This window comes from Chenopodium album, chromosome 7 (genome assembly GCF_948465745.1).
Source record: "Chenopodium album chromosome 7, dcCheAlbu1.1, whole genome shotgun sequence".
Lineage (NCBI taxonomy): Eukaryota > Viridiplantae > Streptophyta > Magnoliopsida > Caryophyllales > Amaranthaceae > Chenopodium > Chenopodium album.
The window spans coordinates 8,628,732-8,651,001 of record NC_137840.1 but is presented as its reverse complement, the minus strand read 5'-3'; the positions used below and the strand labels follow the sequence as shown (position 1 = coordinate 8,651,001).

Genomic DNA, 22,270 nt, shown 5'->3' with positions numbered 1-22,270 from the left:
CTCCATGTCTCTTGTAACACTCATCTTTACAAGGAGCATCAAATAGTTTATCATGATCGCAAACAGGTGTAATTCATGGGAAATATTCCACACATTCTTTTCCTTCCACCATCATGTTCATGCTTGCTTTCTCTATACAAAATAATAATTTAATTAGTTTAAATTAAGTATCAATCAACGTTATTAAAGTCGGAATTCTATTTTTAATCGAAAGGGGCTTTCAAAATCGAAAGCTAACATGCATAATCAAGACATCATAGTCAAATATGATTGAATGTGTTTGTATAAAACTTAATACGGGTAATGTTTCAAAAAAAAAAAAAATATATAGTTGCTATATACTAGTATTATTTACTAAATAAGTTAGTAAACTTATAATGTTTTTGTCTATTAAAAAAAAAAACTTATAATGTTTTCGTTATTTAAGAAAAGTATGTACAACCGGGAAATATCGTAATTCGAATCATAAGGTCATATATGAATAATTAAATCATACTCCGTAAGATTCAAAGATTTGAATTGTGATTTCAATAATACATTAATGCAAAATAATATAGAAAAAACTCATTATGAGGGGACTCAGTTTCTTTGTTTCCCATGGCCTTTTTTAAGTGGGTCCCACGTGTTAACCAAGGTACTCAGTTTTTAACTCACCTTTGGTTAACTTTTGGCTGGAAAATGCCTTTGAGTACCTAAAAGGTGAAAAAAAAAACATAGAGTACCCAAAAGGTGAAAAATCTAAAAACATAGTATCTACTTCTATACGACTATATTTAACTTAAAAAAAAAAAAAAAGGTTCCTTTTCAAACAAAAAAAAAAAAAAGTTCGTACAGCAATAGAGTATACGCAAGTTAGCCCTATAAATAGCAATCTAACCGTTGGATATTCACATCACTTCAAAATTCTGTAAATCCGCCTTTTTTTATGTTTCCTTTCATCTTCCTCTCTCTTTCTCTTCCTTTCTGGGTTTCTTTGTTCATCTTCAAATTCTCTCTCTTAAAAATTAATCCTAAAGTATCACTAGTACTAATTATGGTTTCAACAAGAAATCAGAAGAAGCAATCTCAACCTTCTTCAGATCACCAAAAATGGGAAATTATCTTCAATGCCCTTCAACAAATGCTTCGAAAACAATCTTCCCAAATCGATGTTCTCCTCGAACAACGCCAAAGTCTACAAGAGCGCATTCAACTTCAGTATCAGCGTTGGAATTCTGATGTTCGCTTCTTAGAAGATATTATTGCTCAGGTTTCTTTCACCCTTCAATTTCCCCCAATTTTGGTAATTAGGGTTTTTGAATTCATTAACTTTTGTGATTTTGCAGAAGGAGAGACAATTGTCGTTGTCTGAATCTGAGAAAAGGCTTGAAATCTCTAAGGCCGATTTTCTGCTGGCTTCTAAGAAAAGGGAAGCATTGGTTAATAATCGTAAATTAGGTATCTTTCTTTTCGATAATTCTCGCTAGGGTTTTTATTTACTCCGTATTTATTTATTTATTTTTGTAAAAAATGTTAACGGTATGATTGTTAGTTGTTACGGTATAATTTATATTTGTCATAGGGTATGATTTTCCCTTCATCTTACTTTTTAAAGAATTTGGAATTCAGAAATTGTGGAATTTTATTCTGGAATTTCAATTTCTTTGTTGGGGTTATTTTAATGTTTGGAAGCAGTCAAATTCCATCTCTGCAATAATGCAATTTGTAATACTTAATTTCTATTTATTTATTTATTTTTTATAAAAATGTTTAGAGGTTAAAAAAAAAAAATAATAAGCGTTGGGAAACACTCACTTTATATATTTAAATGAGAATTTTTACTTAATTTTGTTCCCTCGAATCCTGTACTCATCATTTGTTGAGCTACGTCATTGTAATTGAATGATTGTCCATCCTTATATATAGTTCTATGTCTATGTTGCTTCAAAGTAGTCAAATTTGATCGAATCATTTGCAAATGAAATTCAATTCATAATTTTTTTTTTTATGACTTGCATCTTCTTTTTTCACATTGTACTGGAAAATATGAAGTATTGTTTGTTGTTTAATGTTTAATGTTGATATAATGCAGAAAATGCCCGGAGTGAGTTGGATGATTTTAAAGCCTGGTTTGACATCTTGTCTCATAAATGCCCTGATAAAGAGGTAAGTTATATTGCAATCTGCTATCTGTGAATCTGTGATTGCTGCTGGTAAATTGACTGATATCACCTTGTATCTAACAATACCTTATCTTGCCTTGTAGGATATCACTCCCGATAGAATCTATGAGAGTCTGAAAACAAATGGTGGTGGACAATCTGGACATATCAGCTCTAATGGGGCATCAAAGCATCAATCTAAGCTTGAAAAGGAAGTGGCGACTCTAAAACAAGAATATGAGAAGCTTTCTGTGAAACACATGTCTGAAACATCTGCCCTCAAGGATGAAAACAAATTTGTTTGGAATCAATACAAGACGATGGAGGGTAAATACTCTGATCAACTGAAGACTAAGAATGATGAAGTTGCTCAAGCAAATGAGAAGATCACAAACCTCCTCAATAATATGGAACAACTGCAGTCGGCAAATGTAGAGAAGGATGAGACTGTTGCAACTCTAAGGGCCAAGGTCACTAAGTTAGAGGCTGAAGTGAACAAAAAAGATGGAGATATTTCCAGACTCTCAAAAGAATTAGAGTTGTCAACATCTAAAAACACTGATGGTGTACCTTTGCTAAATAAGTGCTCTACTGAGTTTTCATCTTCTGGATTGAAAGTTAGAAGAAGCAGCAGACAAAAAGAGATTGCTGATCTAAACGAAGAAGCTACTGCTGTTCAGCTACGGGCTACCATTTCAAGTTTGAGAGCCAAACTTATTGAGTTGGAAGCAGGGGGAAACCCAAAAAGTGAAGAAAATTTCAAACTGTCAAAGGAATCAAAGTTGCTAAGTTCGAAAACCCCTACTAAAATACCTGTGTTAAAACGCTGCATGAATGAACTATCCTCTTCCAGAGATAGGGGCAGGAAAGGTGGAACTGCTGCTGTGGAGGAAGAATCATCTTCTATGCAACTTGAAGCTACAATTGCAACACTAAAAGACAAAATCAGTGAGCTGGAGGCTGAGTCAAACCAAAAAAATGAAGAAATATCTGCACTATCTAAGGAATTAAAGTTAATGAAATCTAAAAGCGCTGCTGATACACCACCTGTTTTAAACCATAGTCGGCCATCATCTTCCAGGCTGAGAGGCAGAGCAAACAGCAAGAATTGTGAGAGTGCATCTTTGAAGGAACAAGCATCATCTTCACAGCTGGTCACCAAGCAAGTAAGTAGACCTAGACTGTCATTTATCCCCTCTGCCTCCCCTCCCCTCCAAAAATCTGTGCAAAAGTACTTTTCATCTTGCATAAGCTCATTAACTTTTCCATTTTACTTGCACATTTTTTTTTTACTTTGTGTTCAATCAGTTGTCTGTTGTTTGTGCTGTCTCACAAAATCTCATGAGTTTGTGCTTTTAATATTTAAACATTCCTTTGTAGCAATTGTTTAATAATTTGTGGGAAACGTCTCCTGTTTATGGCTTCTATCCTGAACGATTTTCGGACACCTACGATATTGTTTTTGGCTTGGAACAGTAGGTTAGATGGGAAATTTATTGTTGAAAATCAAAATACCTATCACGAATCTAGGTTAGACAGGAAGTTTATTGGTTATTTATTCTTCCAAAACTTGTTGGAGGGCCATACTTTGTTTATTCTGTTCTTCGTAGGTTCCAAGTAATGAACTAGGGGGTACTTGTTTTGTCATTACTCATTATGAAATTCACCATACCGACCATGAATCAACTCTGCACAGAGATAGGAACATATGTAAAAGGGACAGGAAACCAAAATTTCACAAATTTATGATGTGAGATCAATGATATGACAAGGAATGACAATAAAATTTAAATATATGAAAATTTCTGATAAAATATATGTAAGATTCACCTCCACAACATCAAAAGTGCTAACAAATTTACAAATGTGCAAAAATAAAGAAACAAGTAGTTAACTTTGCTTACCAAAAAAAAAAAATCAATTAGTTAATGAACTAGAAACAAATTAGTTGGATGTAGATAATAATTCAATTTACCAGATTGGTATAAAGAAGCTCTAACCACATTAATCTATCCGGGTGATTTGGGCATATATATTATGTCGAAATGGAGAAATTGTGAATTGATTACTTGATATAGTGATATCTATTTCGAATTTTTTTCTTTAGCTATACAATTATGTTTTCCATTTATCTTCAGATTTTATAAATAAGGAAAAAAAAAGGGGGTAGTGAAAATAAATAGCATTATAGGCTAGTAGCAATGCCATCGATTTAGGAAGGCTAAGAAGGAAGAAGCAACCATTACTAGCTAGTAGCAACTCCATTAATTTAGGAGGGCTAAGAAGGAAGAAGCAATAGTAATTCTAGCAATAAGTGGCTTGTTTAATTGCCTTGGCAGTGTTAATTTGTTTATGATGAAATTAGAGCATCGGAAGGAATAAAGGATAAAAGGAGAGAGAAATAGGTATTTTTCTTAATTAAGGGGATAGGTTAATTAACTAGGTGAAGGAGGAAAAAACAATGGTGATGCTAGAAATAACTTCCTTGCTTGTAGTGAAAATGAGATTTAGTTGTTTGAGGCTTTGATCTCACAAGGAAATTGAAGCATTGGCTTTTAAACGGTTAAAAGGAGAGAAAGAGAGAAAATGGTTTAGGTGAAAAAGGTGATGCTAGAAATAAGTGCCTTGCTTGTAGTGAAAATGAGATTTAGTTGTTTGAGGCTTTGTTCTCCCGAGTAAAAATGGTTGAAAGGAGTGAAAGAGAGAAAATGAGATCAATTAGGGAAAGGAAGAAGCAACAATGATACTAGTGATAAAGGCCCGGCTTGATTTCCTAAGCATCATTGATTTATGTAGTGAAAATGTGTTTTAGTTGTTTAAGAATTTGAGGGGAATTAGAGCATGAGCTAGTAGAACGATTAAGAGTGAGAGAGAAAATTAGACTTATGAGGAGGTAGCAATAGCGATACAGGCAACGAGTACCTTGATTTGTCTTTGGTGAAAATGAAGTTTAATTGGTTTAGGCTTTATAAGATCACAAGGGATTTAGAGAATATGGGTAGTAGAAAAGTAAAAAAGAAGAGAGAAACTGGAATGTGTCTAAATATAGGGGAAAAAAAGGGGATTGTTACTTTGTCTATGATGAAAATGTGTTCTAGTTGTTTGAGGCTCTAGGCTTTAGAGGGAATTAGAGAATTGGCTAGTAGAAAGGTAAAAAGAGGGGAAGGGAGCGTGAAAGGAAGTAGCAATAGCGATACTGGCAATCAGTACCTTGCTTGATTGTCTTGGCATTGTTGATATGTCTATGGGTGAAAATGAAGTTTTATTTGATTGAGGCTTTAAGCTCTCAAGGGATTGGAGAATTTGGGTGGTAGAAAAGTAAAAAAAAAAAGAGAGAAATTGGAATCTGTCTAAAGGGGAAAAAAGGGGAATACTATTAATAGCAATAATGGCCTTCTTGATTGCCTAGGCATTGTTACTTTGTCTAAAGTTTTAGGCTTTGAACTGTAAAGGAAATTAGAGAATTGGGTAGTATAACAGTGAAAAGGGGAAGGGAGTGTGATAGGAGTTTGGATCTGTCTTAAAATAGGAGAAATACGGAATTTTTAGTGATATTGTTCCCTGCTTGGTTGCCTTGTCGCTGTTGATTTGTCTATGGAAAAACTGAGTTATAGTTAATTGAGGCTTTGAGCTCACAAGGGACTTAGTGAATCAGGTAGTAGTAAAGTTAATAAGAGCAGAGAAATTGGGATGTGTTTGAATGTTAAACAAATTACAATTATCAGATTCATAGTAAGTAAAGAGACTAAATTACAATTATCAGATTCATAGTAAGTAAAGAGACTAAAGACGCGTGCCCAATTTAAATATACGCTCAAATAGCAATTTTTTTTTTTTTTTTTTCTTTTTTTCCCCCACACTTTAGTTGACTACAACAACACTGAATGATTAACGGTTGTCAACGCTCATCACAATCTTAAAACAGCTCACATGGCTTATTAATCAGAAGTTTTGTGTAGTGGTACAAAATGCACGTCCATAGGATGTCTTTAAACTTTCTAGCTGTCCTAAATTTTTGTATCCTGATCTCCCTCTAGTTCCTCATACCAACATATAAGTGGACTTTCAGGTATTTAAGGCATCTGTTGCCAAAAGGTTAAAACTGAAAATTAGAATTACTGAAGTTAAATTGTAATTTTAGGAATTATTTTTAGCCTTTGTTATCTTCAGGCTTATCAATGTTGTATAAGCCCAGATTGGTTTTTGTATGTATAGAACAAGAGAAAGTATCCACTATATATATATTCTGAATCCTGAAATGCTGCCCAAGAGTTGTATCTGTACTTTTATAGCCATGAATTACTCAAGTGGTATCGTAGAATTGAAAATTATTCTTGTCAGAGGGTAGTTCAAGGAGAATATTTAGCCTATAACCCCTTCTTTGTCTTGCTTTCTACTTACCATTTTCTGTTCCATTGGGCATCAAACTCATTAAAATATACGAAGTACTTGTATTTCATTGCTAGAAATGAACTGGTGTTGCCTAATTCACTATTTCTTCTGTTAACAATCTAGAATGTGCTAATAGGTACGTGCTACATGATACAGTGTATCTACTTACATCTCTGCACCCATTGCATGTATCAGAAGAGGTACATGCTACATGGTACAGTGTTACATTCTTGTACCCATTCCATGTATCGGAATGCAGGATTCAACCATCCTAGTCAGTCTGTAATTATGCTGCATCAAACCGGTGTACAAAGCCGGTTTTGAACCGGTGCCCATTTGCATTTTTCTACTAGTGTGCTGTCTTGTGGAATTTTGGCTGATACATTTTTCATAAAGTGTAATGGCTTTTCCATGCAGAAATTAATGTAGGTCTCATTTTTAATTTTGTAGTATTTTGTTAGTGGGCTGGACCACTGGAATTTAAATAGATGCAATTTAGGGTGACTAATTGCAAATTTGTAGACAACAATTGTGAACGACAACAATTGTGAACTAAAGCTCAATCTTTTTTAATCTGGGTTTTCCACATATTCCCTCCGTTTTCTTTTGAAGTACTCAATTACAGAAGACTCTTTTTGTAAGCAAAAGATGGATCAAGTAAAGAGGCTGAAAAGAAGTGTAACTATTGTATGATAAGGGGATAAGATGGTTAACTATATTGCAGAAGTAGGTACATCGTACATCAAATAAAAATATATTAAAATGGAACGTGGTACATCAATATAAAACAAAGGTAGTACTATACAAGAGCTTTTGGAATTTGGAGACATTCATGAACATCATTTAAGCTTTAACTATTCCCTTGGTATTTGAATACATCCGTTTAACCAGCTTTAATTATAGGAGGGTGATTTGAATGAAATAAAATGTTGTGAGATTTGTATGGGAATAAAAAATTATAAGAAAGAGAAACAATAGGTAAATACTAAATAGTATATTCAAAATTAAGGGATGTAAAAAAGGAGGGGGGTACAGAGATATTTGTAAAAGAAAAACAATTGTAGATTTACAAAAGAGGAAATGATGCACTTAAATAAATGGCCTATTACATGAATTGATGCACTTAAAAAGACGACCGATTGTTGGAAGTACACTTTTGGAGTATATCTTTGGCATTTGATTCATAACTATACGTAGCATATTTTTGAAAGAAGAATACTAAGTGCCATGGTTTAGCATTATTGCCTATGCCACTGAGTGGTTTAGGATTATTGCCTATGCTACAGAGTCAATCCTGGATCTGTAAGAAATTAGTCAGCCAAGGCCTATATGAGCATTGCATATATCTAACATGTTCAACATAGATTCTTGCAGTGAAGTCCAAACAAACTATGGTAAAGGGCACTTGAATTGGTATACACAGTTGACAGAGTTCAGAGAGAGGTGGCCAATCTTGGATGTTATACAGTTGGGCAGTGTCATCTAGGTTCTAGCATTTGTCATCTTACTGCAGTATGATCCCCCTTTGATTCCGAGCAATGTGTAGTATATCTGTGAAATCTTGTGGGTTAGGGTTCTATGTCAAATGAGGCCTTGATTGGATGCAACTTATTGTAAAACTTGATGGCATTAGCTTGGTTAAGTAGTTATTGGGGTCTGTTCTGAAATTTCAGATCATTTTTGTTATGTGCTTTGTGTGAAAGCCATTAGTGAAGCACATGAGCCCAAATTAGGAAATTACTTCACATAACGGGGACTGCAGCTGTCTTTATTCTGATAGAAAAACGTAGGTTTCCAGGAACTAGGTATTGTGACAATTTAAAAATCATCTGCATGAAGCCTGTTATACATCCATGAAATAAAAATAAAACCTAAGAAGATAGAATATGCCCATTAGCCCATCTATCAAATCTCACCATAAGACATGTCTCACTATGTTGATGCAAACCATAGTTCTACCACTGAAGTTTGAGTTTTACGTTGCTGTTTTGATATCTTATTGTTTTTTATATTGCTCCAGAATGGAAGACTTTCCGTAGTATCTGTATATGCAAAATATTTTTTAATTTATGTTGAATTAGTTTCAATATAATGCCTAGCAGTCTCGCATCCTAATAGGCTAATAGCTGTAGATGATTTTGATTGGATATGATTGGGGGGAAGGGAATGGGATAACTATTTTTCTTCCCTTTCTAATAATAAATCAATCCTTCAAATGCTAGAAAGATTTTACACTATGTATGTATGATTATAGTGAAGGAAAAGGGAGGAGAAGAGGGAGGGGTGAGGGGAGGGAGAGACTGACGTTTCATTTTCCTCCCAACTCTCTTTAACATTGGTTGGATTTGGTTTATTGAAATGTCTTATCAAAATAAGAGAAATTATTTCCTTCCCTTTTCCTCCAAAATTTCCTATCCAAACATAGTGTCAAAAAAAGATGCAAGCTCACTCTTTCCCTTAACTCCTGGTTTTTCCCTCCCAAACATACTGAAGTTCAAATATCATGATCTCAGTAAAGTTTGGGATCATCGGAGTCAGATATTCTAACTTAGTTTCACTTCAATGATCCTAGTAGGAATTTGGATTTAGGTGCTGGAGAAGTGGAGAGTTTGCTCATTATACGAAGAGTGTGATTCTGGATAATAGTGAATCATCAAATACAGATATATAAGAACTTTTTCTCTATATCTTGGACACTTGGTGAAAACTAAAACCATTTTGGTAAAATCAATTGTGGGTTTTCTATGGAATTATATCGTTTAGAGGGCAGTAGACCCGAGGGAGGTGGATAATGCTCATCCCTTACATGTATGTTTCCTTTTCCAGTATGTAGCAAGTAAACTAGTTTTGAATCAATTATGGTACTCTCTGAGGGGAGGATGAGCAGGAGGTTATACGTTCATGCCTTGCACTCATGTATGTTTTGGTTCTGCAGTTATAGCAGGCTGTCTGATGGTTCTCAATGGTAGTTATGTAGTATAGCTAAAAACAATTTTGTTTCCTGAACCAAACTAGTTTTGAAATTAAGTTCCATGATGTGTGCTCTCTCTATGCATAACCCTTTTATTTTTTATTTTTCCTCAATAACCAGAGTGGTTCACGGTCTAAGAGAAAGCGAGATATCATAAGTATTGAGGAAACACCAAAATTATTCACATCCCAGTTTAAGATCCCGAAATTGAGGAGCCAATCTCCTCGTGGAAGATGACATTCCTTGCTGCCTCATTTGCTTCTCCAGAAGGGAAAAATTGTACAGATTTCTATCAGGTTCATATTTTTGGTAGTGGATTAGCCGTAATTATGAGTTTTTTTCCACTACGAGTAATGTAATGTTTAACTTCCCATCTGCCCCAAGAAAAATATAGATTAGGGCTGTAGATTTGTACAGATCCCTTCTGATGTACCAATTTAGGCAACTAGAACAGCATATGTAAGCTGTAAGTTGATTCTTTTGTGTAGACAAGAATTACTCTGTAAATGCAATTATCATATTGAGGAATCAGGTTTTTTTTAACACTTGTGAATACATGGTGTACCGTTATTTTTCTTTCTTTTAACAGCCGGTTGGGTGGGCCAAAAAAAAAAAAAAAAAAAAAAAAAGGAAAAAAACTTTATAACATGGCGGGATGACTACCTGTGGCCTCTATGATGAACTTATATACTACCTCCGTTAGCTCTAACCACTTGAGCTATCATTCACTCTCTATATACTTCCTCCGTTTTTATTTTATTGCACCATTAGGATTTTTGCACTATTCACTTAATTTTCTTTGACCATCATTTGTGATTTATCCATTCGGAAAAATATAGTCATGTGAGATCTAGTTAGATTCGTCTCGAAATCTTCTTTTCAAATATCAATTTTTTATAATTTTTACAAAAGTATAATTGAAGATATTAATAGCTAAAAAAATGCATTGGCAAGCGTGAAATTCCTTATGGTGCAATAAAAAAAAAAAAAAAAAAAAAAAGGAGGAAGTAGTTGAGTTTGTGATACTTAATGCTTATTTTACACCTGTTGGTCGTTACTTTTGTTCTTTTTGGCCTTTTTGTTTTTATAATTGCATGATAAAAAATAATATTATACGCCAGTTTTTCTAGAATAATTGTATTACTTTGACTAGTCTACAATCTTTACATATCAATGTACATGTTTAACATCAACCACGAGACATTTTTTAGAAAAGTTATAAGATGTTGATATCAACAAAAATACAGAAGAACTTGTTGTATACGCCCGGACACCCATAAGTATTTTGTTTTTATTTTGATGAATGTTTTTTATTTCATCATCAAATAAAGAGCAAACACTAAAATTGGGTAGTTGAGTGTACGGTATACTCGGGTGTATATAACAAATTCTAAAAAGTAAAAATAGTAAAATACAATAACTAAACAAGAACCATATATTTGAAAAGGTTAAGCAGTTGACATTATGAAATATAAAGTAACTAAACAACATTTTACATAACAATTACATTACTATGTTTAGGATTTATCTAACATTATTTGGAAAAAGAAAACTCTTATCAATCAAATACTACCTCCGTTACATATTATTTGCAACGATTTGACATAAAGTAGAGAGGAAAAATGTCTAATCGTTGTAAATAATATGTAACGGAGGTAGTATATAAATTAGCGAACGGTGAACATTAAAGGCAAATTTTTAGATTTCATTCATCAATTTCAACTAATTTAAATAAAAGATTATCTTTTTTTTTTTTTTCTTACAATGGTAAGAAAAAAGTAAACATTAGGAAACCCTCCTCACGAGGGGAAAAAGATTATCTTTTTATTGGTTAGAATAGTTTTATTATAAAAGAATAGTTTAGGGCTTATTGTGTATGCTCATGGGCACATGTATAAAGAAAAACTTATATCGTATTACAATTTGAAATATGACATTCATTTCATACCCAAAAAAATAAATAAAACAGTACCTTGATGGGTAAGATTTTGAGGTCACAAGTTCAAGCTACCAACTACATTTACTTAGGAGTAGAAAGATTTCCTTATTCCCTCAAAAAAAAAAAAAAAAAAAGAAAGATTTCCTTATCTTCTTTCCCCCCTTTCTACTCTTAAGCGTTGACTTATGGAGATGAACTGATTTTACATATTAGAAGTTAATCACCATATTAAACAAAATTTGTTTATCAAGTATCAAAGAGCATAACAGTACATAGATCAACAAAAATCTCCGATCAAAATAACATTTTCATAATTATATAGAAAAATGTAGAGTTTGTATATGTTAAATAAAAAAAACGTTGATTAATGTACAATTTTGTTTTTAATAAAATAAAAATTGTTTACCAGGCGATAAACTTTTTATTTTGTACCCAAAACATTATGACAAGTCAACTGACAATTATGACAAGTTAACCGTCGAATTTGAAAAAATAAGGTCCGTCTAGAAGTATGGTGTAATTAGTCACTAGTAAGTCTTGGAATTAGTCAGCTTCTAAAAAGTAAAGTACGAAATATTTTCCACATAAATAATTAATACTCCGTAATACATCAAATTTTCAATCATCTTGGGCTAATAACAGGACTTCCTCATCTATTTAAGAGCTCAATTATATTGTTACTATTGTCCATACTCAATTACCTAAGTCACGTATCTTAGTGAAACTGTGAGAGTACGTAGTGTAAGATTGAGTGAGAGATCATGAGTTCAATTCCTACGCTAACATCACTAGTTAAGGATGGTAAATTTCAAAATGATTTCATCATGGATGAAGATGAACGTCCTAAGGTTGCATATAACCAATTTAGCAACATAATCCCGGTGATCTCTCTCGATGGAATCGAGGATGACACATCGGGAGGACAAAGGGAGGTTATACGCAACCAAATTGCTAAAGCTTGTGAGGAATGGGGGTTGTTTCAAGTGGTGAATCACGGTGTTGATCTTAAACTTGTGCATGATATGGCTAGCTTGTCTAGGGCATTCTTTACTTTGCCTGATGAAGAGAAACTTAGGTTTGATATGAGTGGAGGCAAAAAAGGTGGTTTTATTGTATCTAGTCATATACAGGTACCTCTTATCTTAAAAGAATGATATTTTTTTCTGTTAGGGATATTAAAATTTACTTGAACTTATTTGAACATAAGTTAGCTTTAAATTGAGCATGTTTTGATAAACATATTTGCACTTATTTCAAAAAAATATGTTTAGATCAGATAAGTTGAGAAAAAATAAGTTCTAATAAAAGTAGATAAGAGCCACTTAATTTCAATGTACAACTAAAACAAGTTTAATTTTTGTACGTTCATGTGAGTTAATTTAGTTAATTTAGATAAATTCAGATAAATTTATATTATATGAATAACTTTGTTAAGTTATATTAAAGTTCAAATAAGATTTTTTTGACACAAAGTCCAAATAAAGTAGGTTAGTCTCAGTGCGTTGACCCAAATATAAAGTTATTAAAAGATGTATTAAATACACAACTTAACACAATAATATTATTTTGGAGAAATTATAAGAAATAATCCTAATTTTGTTGTATTTTGTTTCAATAATATCAACTTTGGATTATTATGGAATAATCCAAACTTTAGGGGCTATTGATTTTCTTCAAATTAGTATATACATATTATAGATCAAAGTGTATATTCATTAAGTGATAGTACTAGTAATATTATTATTGTTGACTAAAATGTATTCCATTCATTGATTGAGATTTATTTTTATTGGATAGAATTTTTTATATTTTTATTTTTCTGAAGAAATTATTGGATAGAACTTATTTATATTAGTATGGAAATTTTAACGTAATAACATGGCTTTATAGGACTAAGAATATGACTAGATTAGAGTGGATGTTCTCAAGATAGTCACATTTAAAATGACTATGACTGCCAAAGGATGACTACACCTAGACCTGGCAATCCTGACCCCACCTGATTGACCCGACCCAAATGATCCGATCCGTAACCCGAAGGTTGATCCGAAATCATTGACCCGAAAATGACCCAAATCCGAACTAACCCGACCCCAAATAGAGTTGACCCGAACATGACCCGATGACCCGAAGTGACCTGACCCGAAACCCGAACTTGACCTGACCCGAAATGACAAGAAACCCGAAGTGACCCGACCCGATTTTAACCCAAATTAATTGACCCGAAGTGACCTGACCCGATTTTAACCCAAATTAATTGACCCGAATCAACCCGACCCGAATTGACCCGAATCCTAAGTGAATAGGGTGAAATAGTGAATTACTTAGTGTAGGGCTTCTTTATTTCCTACGTAATAGGTACTCATGATTATTTTTTTTTAACGATTTTACTTTATTTTTCCAACTATTTTTTTAAGTGAATTTATTTTGGTGACCCGACACAAACTTGACCCGAATAGACCCGACCCGAATTGACTCGATCTGAATTTGACCCGACCCGAAATTGACCCGAAAATTGATCTTAAAAATTGACCCAACCCGAACAGACTCGACCCGAATTGACATGACCCGTACTTAACCAAAAGTGCTGACCCGATTTTGACCCGAAACCCGAATCCACCCGACTCGACCCGAACCCGACCCTAACATATGTTGACCTGACCTGAATTGACCCGACCCGAACCCGACCTGAATGACCTGTTTGCCAGGTCTAACTACACCTAATTTCTATTTGCCGATTTGACTTATTTTTTTGTTCGTCAAACTTATTGAAAATGATCTTTTAAAAAATATTCATTATTTGGAAATCAGTTATGAAAATATAAAAATTTAATTTTCATTAAAAAAGAATAAGTTTGACCAAAAAAAAAAAAAAATCAAAATCAAAAATTGGTCAATGAAAATTAAGTATACAGGTAGTCATTTTAAATATGACTACTATAGTGTTCTCAAAAAAAAAAAAAAAAAAAATTGACTACTATAGAATTTTCAAGAGGGGTTAGATTATTTTGACTTATTTCACCCAGATATATAATAGTTTCTTATAAATGGGAGGTCAAGTATGTTACAAACAACACCCAAAATAAATATCATGCGATTTTCATGTTTGAATAAGTACTTTCAAGTTAGAGTGAGAAGATGGAGGGATGGTCTCTCCCCTCCAACACCCACATGTGATGGGATTCGATTTCTTACAGTCCCCCATTACTGTGATAGAGTTGGGAGTCCTCCTCGTAGTTTATCATTAACAAAAAGGTACTTTGACTAGAAAAATTACTTAATTCAAATACTCAAATATGAAGAAGGTTGTATATTATGCAGTATTTATTTTATATTTATCCCTACCTTTTATATAATATACGAAGTATGATATAACCTTCTAAATAATGTTTAGGCAGTTATATCCATTAAAATGTTTATATACTTATTTGCCCATATTAATGTTAATTGTCTTGTTTTTAAACTCTTATGAATAGCAGAATAGTGTATATACATTTATACCCCTATAAACATTTGTTTACATATTTATCATCATCAATGTTGTCAACACCTAAATTTGTGACATATGGTCAAATCGAAATATCTACTTGAACATAGCTAGTTATAGCGCGCATCACACGCTAAGGCGCCCCAGTAAAACTAAATGTACAAGGGAGTATTTCATTTGATAGTAATTGTTGTTATGTATTAATACATGACTTAGGCCCTGTTCTCTTCACCTTAAAAAAATAATATTAAGTAAAAATAATTTCAGTTCGGTAAAAATAAGTTCAGTTCAGTAAAATTCAGTTTTCTTAAAGAAGAATTATAATAGAAAATCAGTAAAAATAATTTCAGTTTAGTAAAAATAATTTAAGTTCAGTAAAAATAATTTCAGTTCAGTAAAAATAAGTTCAGTTCAGTAAAAATAATTTTAGTTCAGCAAAATTAAGGTATTTAATCTATCATGTATAGGAATTTTAATTTATCATTTTACCTGAAATGAACATATCACATGCAATCGTGCCCTTATTGCATTAATTACTTTAATATGTATGTATCATATTTTATATATTTTTTTAACAAATTTGTTTTCAATTAATCTATTTTAATAAATAATAACGAATAGTTCTTTTATTTGGATGTATAAAGTAATCTGTAAAATTTTAGCAAATATTATTGAAGATTTCGTAAATCTTATATAAAGAATATACTTCATACGACGCATTATATAGTATTTCGTATTTAATTACCTTTTTAAAATTAGCATATTACATACCCATTTCTTAAAATAAGTTTTAATAATGTCCATTAAATTCTAGTAATTACAGAAAAATAAAAATCAAGTTAATAAAATAAACCTTTGATGAATTTGAATATATATATATATATATATATATATATATATATATATATATATATATATATATATACTTGGTGTTTTACCTGCTTCACCCTTTAGACTAATTCTGATTTGGGGATTAGTTTTAGGTGGTTAAATTCAGTCCCCTTCTCAATTATTGTTGGGGGATCACTTTATTCAATATATTAACTTTTATGATTTTATACTTTTACTAGAATGAAATAGTAGCAAATTGGCGGGAAATGGTAGCTTTCGTTCCATACCCAATAAAAGAGAGGGACTACTCAAGGTGGCCCGATAAGCCCAAAGAATGGCGGGCCGTAACGGAACTCTATACAGAGAAGATGATGGGCCTTGCAATCCAACTTTTAGAGGTTTTGTCCGAGGCAATGGGTCTTGAAAGGCAGGCCATGACAAAGGCCTGTAAAGGGATGGCCCAGAGGATGGCAGTGAACTTCTACCCAAAATGCCCTGAGCCCAGTCTTGCAATTGGGCTTAAAAGACATACTGATCCAGGTACAATTACTTTGTTGCTGCAAGACCATGTTGGTGGGCTTCAAGCTACTAATGATGGTGGTCAGAATTGGATCACAGTCCAGCCCATTGAGGGTGCTTTTGTTGTCAACCTTGGTGACCATGCACATGTAAGTTTGATGATTCTTAAACTATTTTTGCTTAATCAAATGCAAATAAGGTGTGTTCTAAATATTTTAAATCTAAAGTCATCAATTAATCAATCAATACTAATACACACACCGGAAGTGACATGTGTCACATCTTGATGCTTTTTTTTTTTTCCATCCAAAACCCCACTTCCCTTTTTAACCATTTTTTCTATTTTATTATATTTTTATTTTTATTTTTATTTTTTTTTTGTTGTTGTAAATATTTGATACAATTATAATAATCATTCCAAATCTTTTATAATTGTATTATCTTTATGACGAAAATATTTAATTATCTTTATGTAGGGTAAAATATTGTGTAGTGTAGAACGGACTCATGTGAGTCCGGATATACAAACAAAAAAAAATTGTCAAAAATTAGATAATAATAGTCAAATATTAGATTATATATATAAGATATTAGGTTATAATAAGTGTCAGAAATTAGATAATAATGGTCAGATATTAGATTATTCTTATTAGGTACGGAGTATTAGATTATAATTATCATATATTAAGTCTTAGGGTCTGTTCATATTTACTGAATTGAACTGAATTGATTGAAGTTGAACTGAACTGAACTGATTAGAGCTGAATTGAACTGAATGAATATGAACTGAACTGAACCGAACAGAAATTAAGTAAATGTGAACAAGCTCTTAGTTATCAGAAATTAGATTATAATAGTCGGAGTAATAAATATCAGAAATTATATTAAATTTATCAGAAATTAGGTTATATATATTAGATAATAAACAATATTGAAAGAGTTGATATTGAGAATGACCAATCGCTGCCATTGTAAGTTGATTCGGACTATATCTTAAGAGCCTGAGAGCAGTGAATAACTCAGCTCGTCAGTTATGTTTCTTAGAATAGGTCATCACAGACCCTGCAAACATTGATCACAACTAGGTATACAGGCCGTCAAGGTTATGCACATGTAGGGAAGTAGTCGTCGCCGTCGCTTTCATATATTTTAGCTCCACCGGCCGGAGAAATATTGAGGTGGCGGTTTAGGGGGAAGAGGGAGGGTAGGTCGGAAATGGCGGCATCATCACCGGCATGGAGCCATGGAGGAGGGGGTGGCTGATTCTGGGTTGTGCGTGGCCGCAGGGGAACACGGTTTTTGATAAGGGAGGTGCGTTATAAATTGGACTCACGTGAAACAGACTCACACATAGGGGTGACAATTCGGGTCAACGGGTCGGGTTCGGGCCAGATTTTGGGTCGATTTTCAGGTTGTGCTTAGAAACTATAAAAAGTAGTTTAAAACATAAATTTATAACGATATATGAAATTTTGGTCAAATCTGGTCGAGTTCAGGTTGTTCGGGTTCGGGTCGTGTCGGGTTCGAGTTGGGTCGGGGATTTTCAGCCCTACTCACACAAAACCTTCTCATTACTCCCTCCATTTTTAAATACTTGCTCCACTTATTTTTTTTTTTTAATTTTTTTTTCGGCCGTTTTTAAATACTTGCTGCATTTCCTTATTTCGGCCGTTTTTAATTCATTTCTTTCACTTAGTGACCCAACATAAATCATATTTTATTAAATTCATATTCTCTCTCCTTCAATTCTCTCCACTACTTTTGTTTTTTACAATTTTTTTATTCTTCCATCTATCTCACTACCTCCACATTTTATTACTTTATCCAATTTTTCCTAAAACTCTGCGTATGGAAAAATGGAGCAAGTCTGTAGGTATTAGAATAATTTCAATGTATAGTTTTCAACTATCAAATTCTTATATATAATCTCTAATAAATAGATACATTATTTGTTAACTTTTAAGATAATATGAAAAGGGTCTAGACAACCCAAACATGAAGGAGGAGAGTTTTGGTCCACATATAATGTCAAAAGAGGTTCATGACTTCGTTCATACTAAAACTAATTGGTGATAGTAGGAGTAATTTCTTTACCTTATAAAGTCAAAAAATATTTCCTCTTTCTTCAATTTAGGACACACAAGTGGGGTGCAGAGACAGCCAGGAGGTTTGCCTAGAAGCAGCCACCCTTGAAAGAGTGCGTAATAGCTCACTGATCAAGCGTTTCAACATTATTAAGGTTAATTTTTAAATTACCACCCAAAAATGTAACCATTTTCGAATTAACCACCCGTTTAATTTTTTATTTTAAATTACCGCCCCTTAAATTAAAAAGATGCTCAGATTACCACCCATTTCAAAAATCCAGTGGATTTTCTGTCTGTAGGCCCCACCTAGCACTTCATTTGACCCTTTTGACTGATTTTCCCCCCGATTTTTCTCTTTAAAAACGCTCTCTAAACTTCAATGCACATTTCCTTCACCAAATTCTACCAAATTTCAAAGAGAAGAATGTTAATTGAAGTTAGGAGAGCTTTTTTGAGATTCATTGAGACTAGTAACAATTTCAAGATTCATTGAATAAATGAAATGAATACGCCATAATTGCACAATATCTTCACAAACTCCCTGTTAGTATTTCGTATTAGACAAAGCAAAAGAATTTAAAGTCAAAACACACACGCACGGAATAAACAATAAATTACTTGAAAGACGACCATTGGAAAAAAAAAAATAATAAAAAAAAAAAAAATACAGACTACAACTTTTTGTGACACAAAATACAAACTATAACTTTGATACATCCAAGTTTGAATTTTTTTTTTAGGCAAATAGAAGCAAGTTTTAATCAATTTCTTTCTTGAAATAATTTTCTATTCACTCTTTATAAATCACACAACATATTAGACTTACTTAGAGTTGTCAAAAGCTGACCCGACTCGAAATACCAACCCTAACCCGACCTATTAACCAAACCGTCTGAACCCGAAAAAAATGGTGATCCGAACCCGACCTGAAACCAACACTAGACCCGAGTTGACCCAAGTATTTGAGACCCGAACACGAACATTAACCGACCTAGAGACGACTCGACCCGAATGTAACACTAAATTATTGACCTGAATCGAACTCGACCTGAACCGAACTCGACCTGAACCGAAATTGACCAAAACCCGTTTTAACCCGTCAAAACCCGAATTCAAACCAACCTGTTCCTAACCTGACCCGAATTCAACCCAACCTGTTCCTAACCCGACCCGAATTTAACCCAACCTGTTCCTAACCCGACCCGAATTTAACTCGACCTGCTACAAATCCGACTCGAATTTCAACCCACCCTGTTACAAACCCGACCTGAATCAATCCGACTTGTTACTGACCTGACCCAAATTCAACCCGACTTGTTATTGAATCAATATGTATAGGTCGTTATCGGAATTGGAACGTAAATTGAATCCTAACTCTATTCCTTCAATATTTCACTTTAACTTTTAAGAGGTTAGTTTCACAACATGTTTTTAAGGACGAATTTCAGGGACGAAACATGTTTTCCACAAATTATTGACTTAAACTGAATCCGACACGAACACGAGAATGACCCGACTTGGAAATGACCCGACTTGATTATAACCCGCAAATTATTGACTTGAACTAAATCCGACTTGAACCCGAGAATGACCCGACCTGATTATAACCCGTAAATAATTGACTTGAACCGAACTTGACTCGAACCCGATAACGACCCTAACTCGTTTAAACCCGAATTTAAACCGACCTATTTTTCACCCGACCCGAATGTAACCCGACCTAAACCTGACCCAAACCCGATAAGATGTATGACCCGACGTGACTCGACTCAAGCATGACCCAATCCGAACCTGACCCGTATATGTTATGACATTAACCCGCATTGACCCGACCCGAGATGACCCGACTCACACTAACCCAACTCAAACCCGACCTGTTTACCCGAATTGACAGCTCTAGATATACTTTGTACATACTACCTCTTTTTTTGTTTATATGCAAAATTTGGCCTTAATAGCATGACTTTAAACAAGGTACAGTATATCGAGTATGAACTTTGATTAATACGTATAACAACACAAACTTATTTATTGAATGCGCAAAATATCATAAATAAAATCCAGCATCTAAAATTTTGCTAGATACAAAGAATTTTTAATACTTCGTATATATTTTCTTTTTGACAATTTTGACCACAAATTTATCGCGTAATTAAAAATATAATTTAGTCTTAAATTTGTCGTGACATCATCATAAAGTGGCTCCCATTTGTCTTAAGATAAGACTTCATAGGTTTTTGCCTTAATATCAACATAGAGATTGATGTTGGATTTTGTGTAGTAATGTTTTGAGAAGAATTAAATTTCATTGACTTTGATGAAATCTTAACAGATAAAAATTACTCGTATTAAATATTTAGTGAAAAGTCTTGAAATAAAACGGGGCCAATTGCTAGTACGATTTTACCGTTTAAATATTTTTTTTGGTGCTTCTTTTTTTGTTTTGAAGTATCTTAGCAACGGAAGATTCAAGAAGGCAGATCATCAAGCAGTTGTGAATTATGACCATAATCGATTGTCGATCGCGACATTCATCAATCCAGATCAAGAAGCAATTGTGTATCCTTTGAAGATCGAGGAAGGAGATGAACCAATTTTAGAAGAGGCCATTACATTTGCTGAGATGTACAAGAGACATTTTGTTAAACACCTCGAGCGAGGCAAGGCCAAGAAATTAGCTAAGGAAAAAATACTTCCGAAAGAGGAATTAGAGAAGATGCTTCAAAATCCAGGGAAAAATGTTAAATCCATGCAAGAGTTACTTGCATAGTTTCTTTCAAGAGAATTAAGTTACTTGCAAGAGTTACTTGCATGTATAGTTACGTAGTACAAAATACAAATTAATAAATTAAGTTTTGCTAAATTATAGTGAGTTTTTTCATACAATAAAGATGATGTTTTGTACTCCTACCTATTTGTAACATGATTACATGATATAGTATGATGTTATTTATAAAATAAGTTTCATTTCAAGTTTCAAATTTGTAATATCTTATAAAATAGAATATACTATAAATTAACAAATATAAATTATTCTCTTTGTTCTCAAATAGTTGACACGCTCCCTTGAATACGTATTTTAAATGTCACCAATTACACTCCGTACTTTATCAATTTTTGAACAAAATGCTCTCTCTAATACTTCGTATGACTTTTGAAATATAAGCTTGCTTTGTGTGCTCTGTACATTGTATGCATGGTAAATTGGTAATGTATATTCTTATCAAATTCTGTAAATGTGAGTTTAATTTATGTTTAATGTGAAACGGTAACTAATAATAATTTCGAAATTACGTGTTTTTATTTTATTTTATTTTATTTTATTTATTTTTATTTATTTTTTTTTTTGGTGGAGAAAATACAGGTTTGTAATTAATTATTCATATTCTCTTATGTTTTGTTTTGTGGTATTGGTAGTTGAAAGTCTATATTTGATGGTAGGGACTAGGGATGATACGGAAAGTACGTGGTTGTTAGAGAGGATTGTTGACTAAAAATAAAAAAACAAAAATGGCGCTTTTTTTTTTGGTGTTTAGAGAGCCACAAGGATGGGGTGAGAATTTCCCAGGATCTCCTGGAACCGAGAGAGAAACTTTAACATAGAACCATTACCATATATAGAAAAAGTTAAGGTGTAGCTAGAAAGATAACGATTAGTCTTGTCAAAAAAAAAAAAAAACGATTAGACCATTACAATTTTACAAATAATAGTTCCTATGTTTTTTTTGGACCGTTAATTATTCATATACAAATTTGATAGAATAGTAGAGACTGCAAAAGTCAAAGTGTTCCAATTATACTACTTTGAGTACCTTATGTCCTTTTAGACCATTTAATGGAAGAATGCCACTATTATTATTGTTACTTTGTATTATGTATGGGTGGTCAACGATATTGGTACGA

The 22,270-nt window shown here is 33.0% G+C and overlaps 2 protein-coding genes across 2 annotated transcripts; both read left to right on the top strand.

Annotated features, from left to right (window-relative positions):
• The first annotated feature begins 919 nt into the window (after positions 1-919).
• LOC145638888 (uncharacterized) lies at positions 920-10,047 on the top strand. The gene is made up of 5 exons (XM_081689943.1): positions 920-1,249; positions 1,326-1,437; positions 2,072-2,145; positions 2,246-3,307; positions 9,625-10,047. Exons 1-5 carry the CDS (start codon positions 926-928, stop codon positions 9,739-9,741), a joined length of 1,689 nt encoding a protein of 562 aa, XP_081546069.1. The 5' UTR covers positions 920-925; the 3' UTR covers positions 9,742-10,047.
• Positions 10,048-12,156: 2,109 nt separating this feature from the next.
• Positions 12,157-21,340, top strand: LOC145640881 (naringenin,2-oxoglutarate 3-dioxygenase-like). The gene is made up of 3 exons (XM_081692112.1): positions 12,157-12,573; positions 16,001-16,429; positions 20,817-21,340. The coding sequence occupies exons 1-3, from the start codon at positions 12,205-12,207 to the stop codon at positions 21,135-21,137; spliced, it is 1,119 nt and encodes a 372-aa protein (XP_081548238.1). The 5' UTR covers positions 12,157-12,204; the 3' UTR covers positions 21,138-21,340.
• The last annotated feature ends 930 nt before the right edge of the window (positions 21,341-22,270 follow it).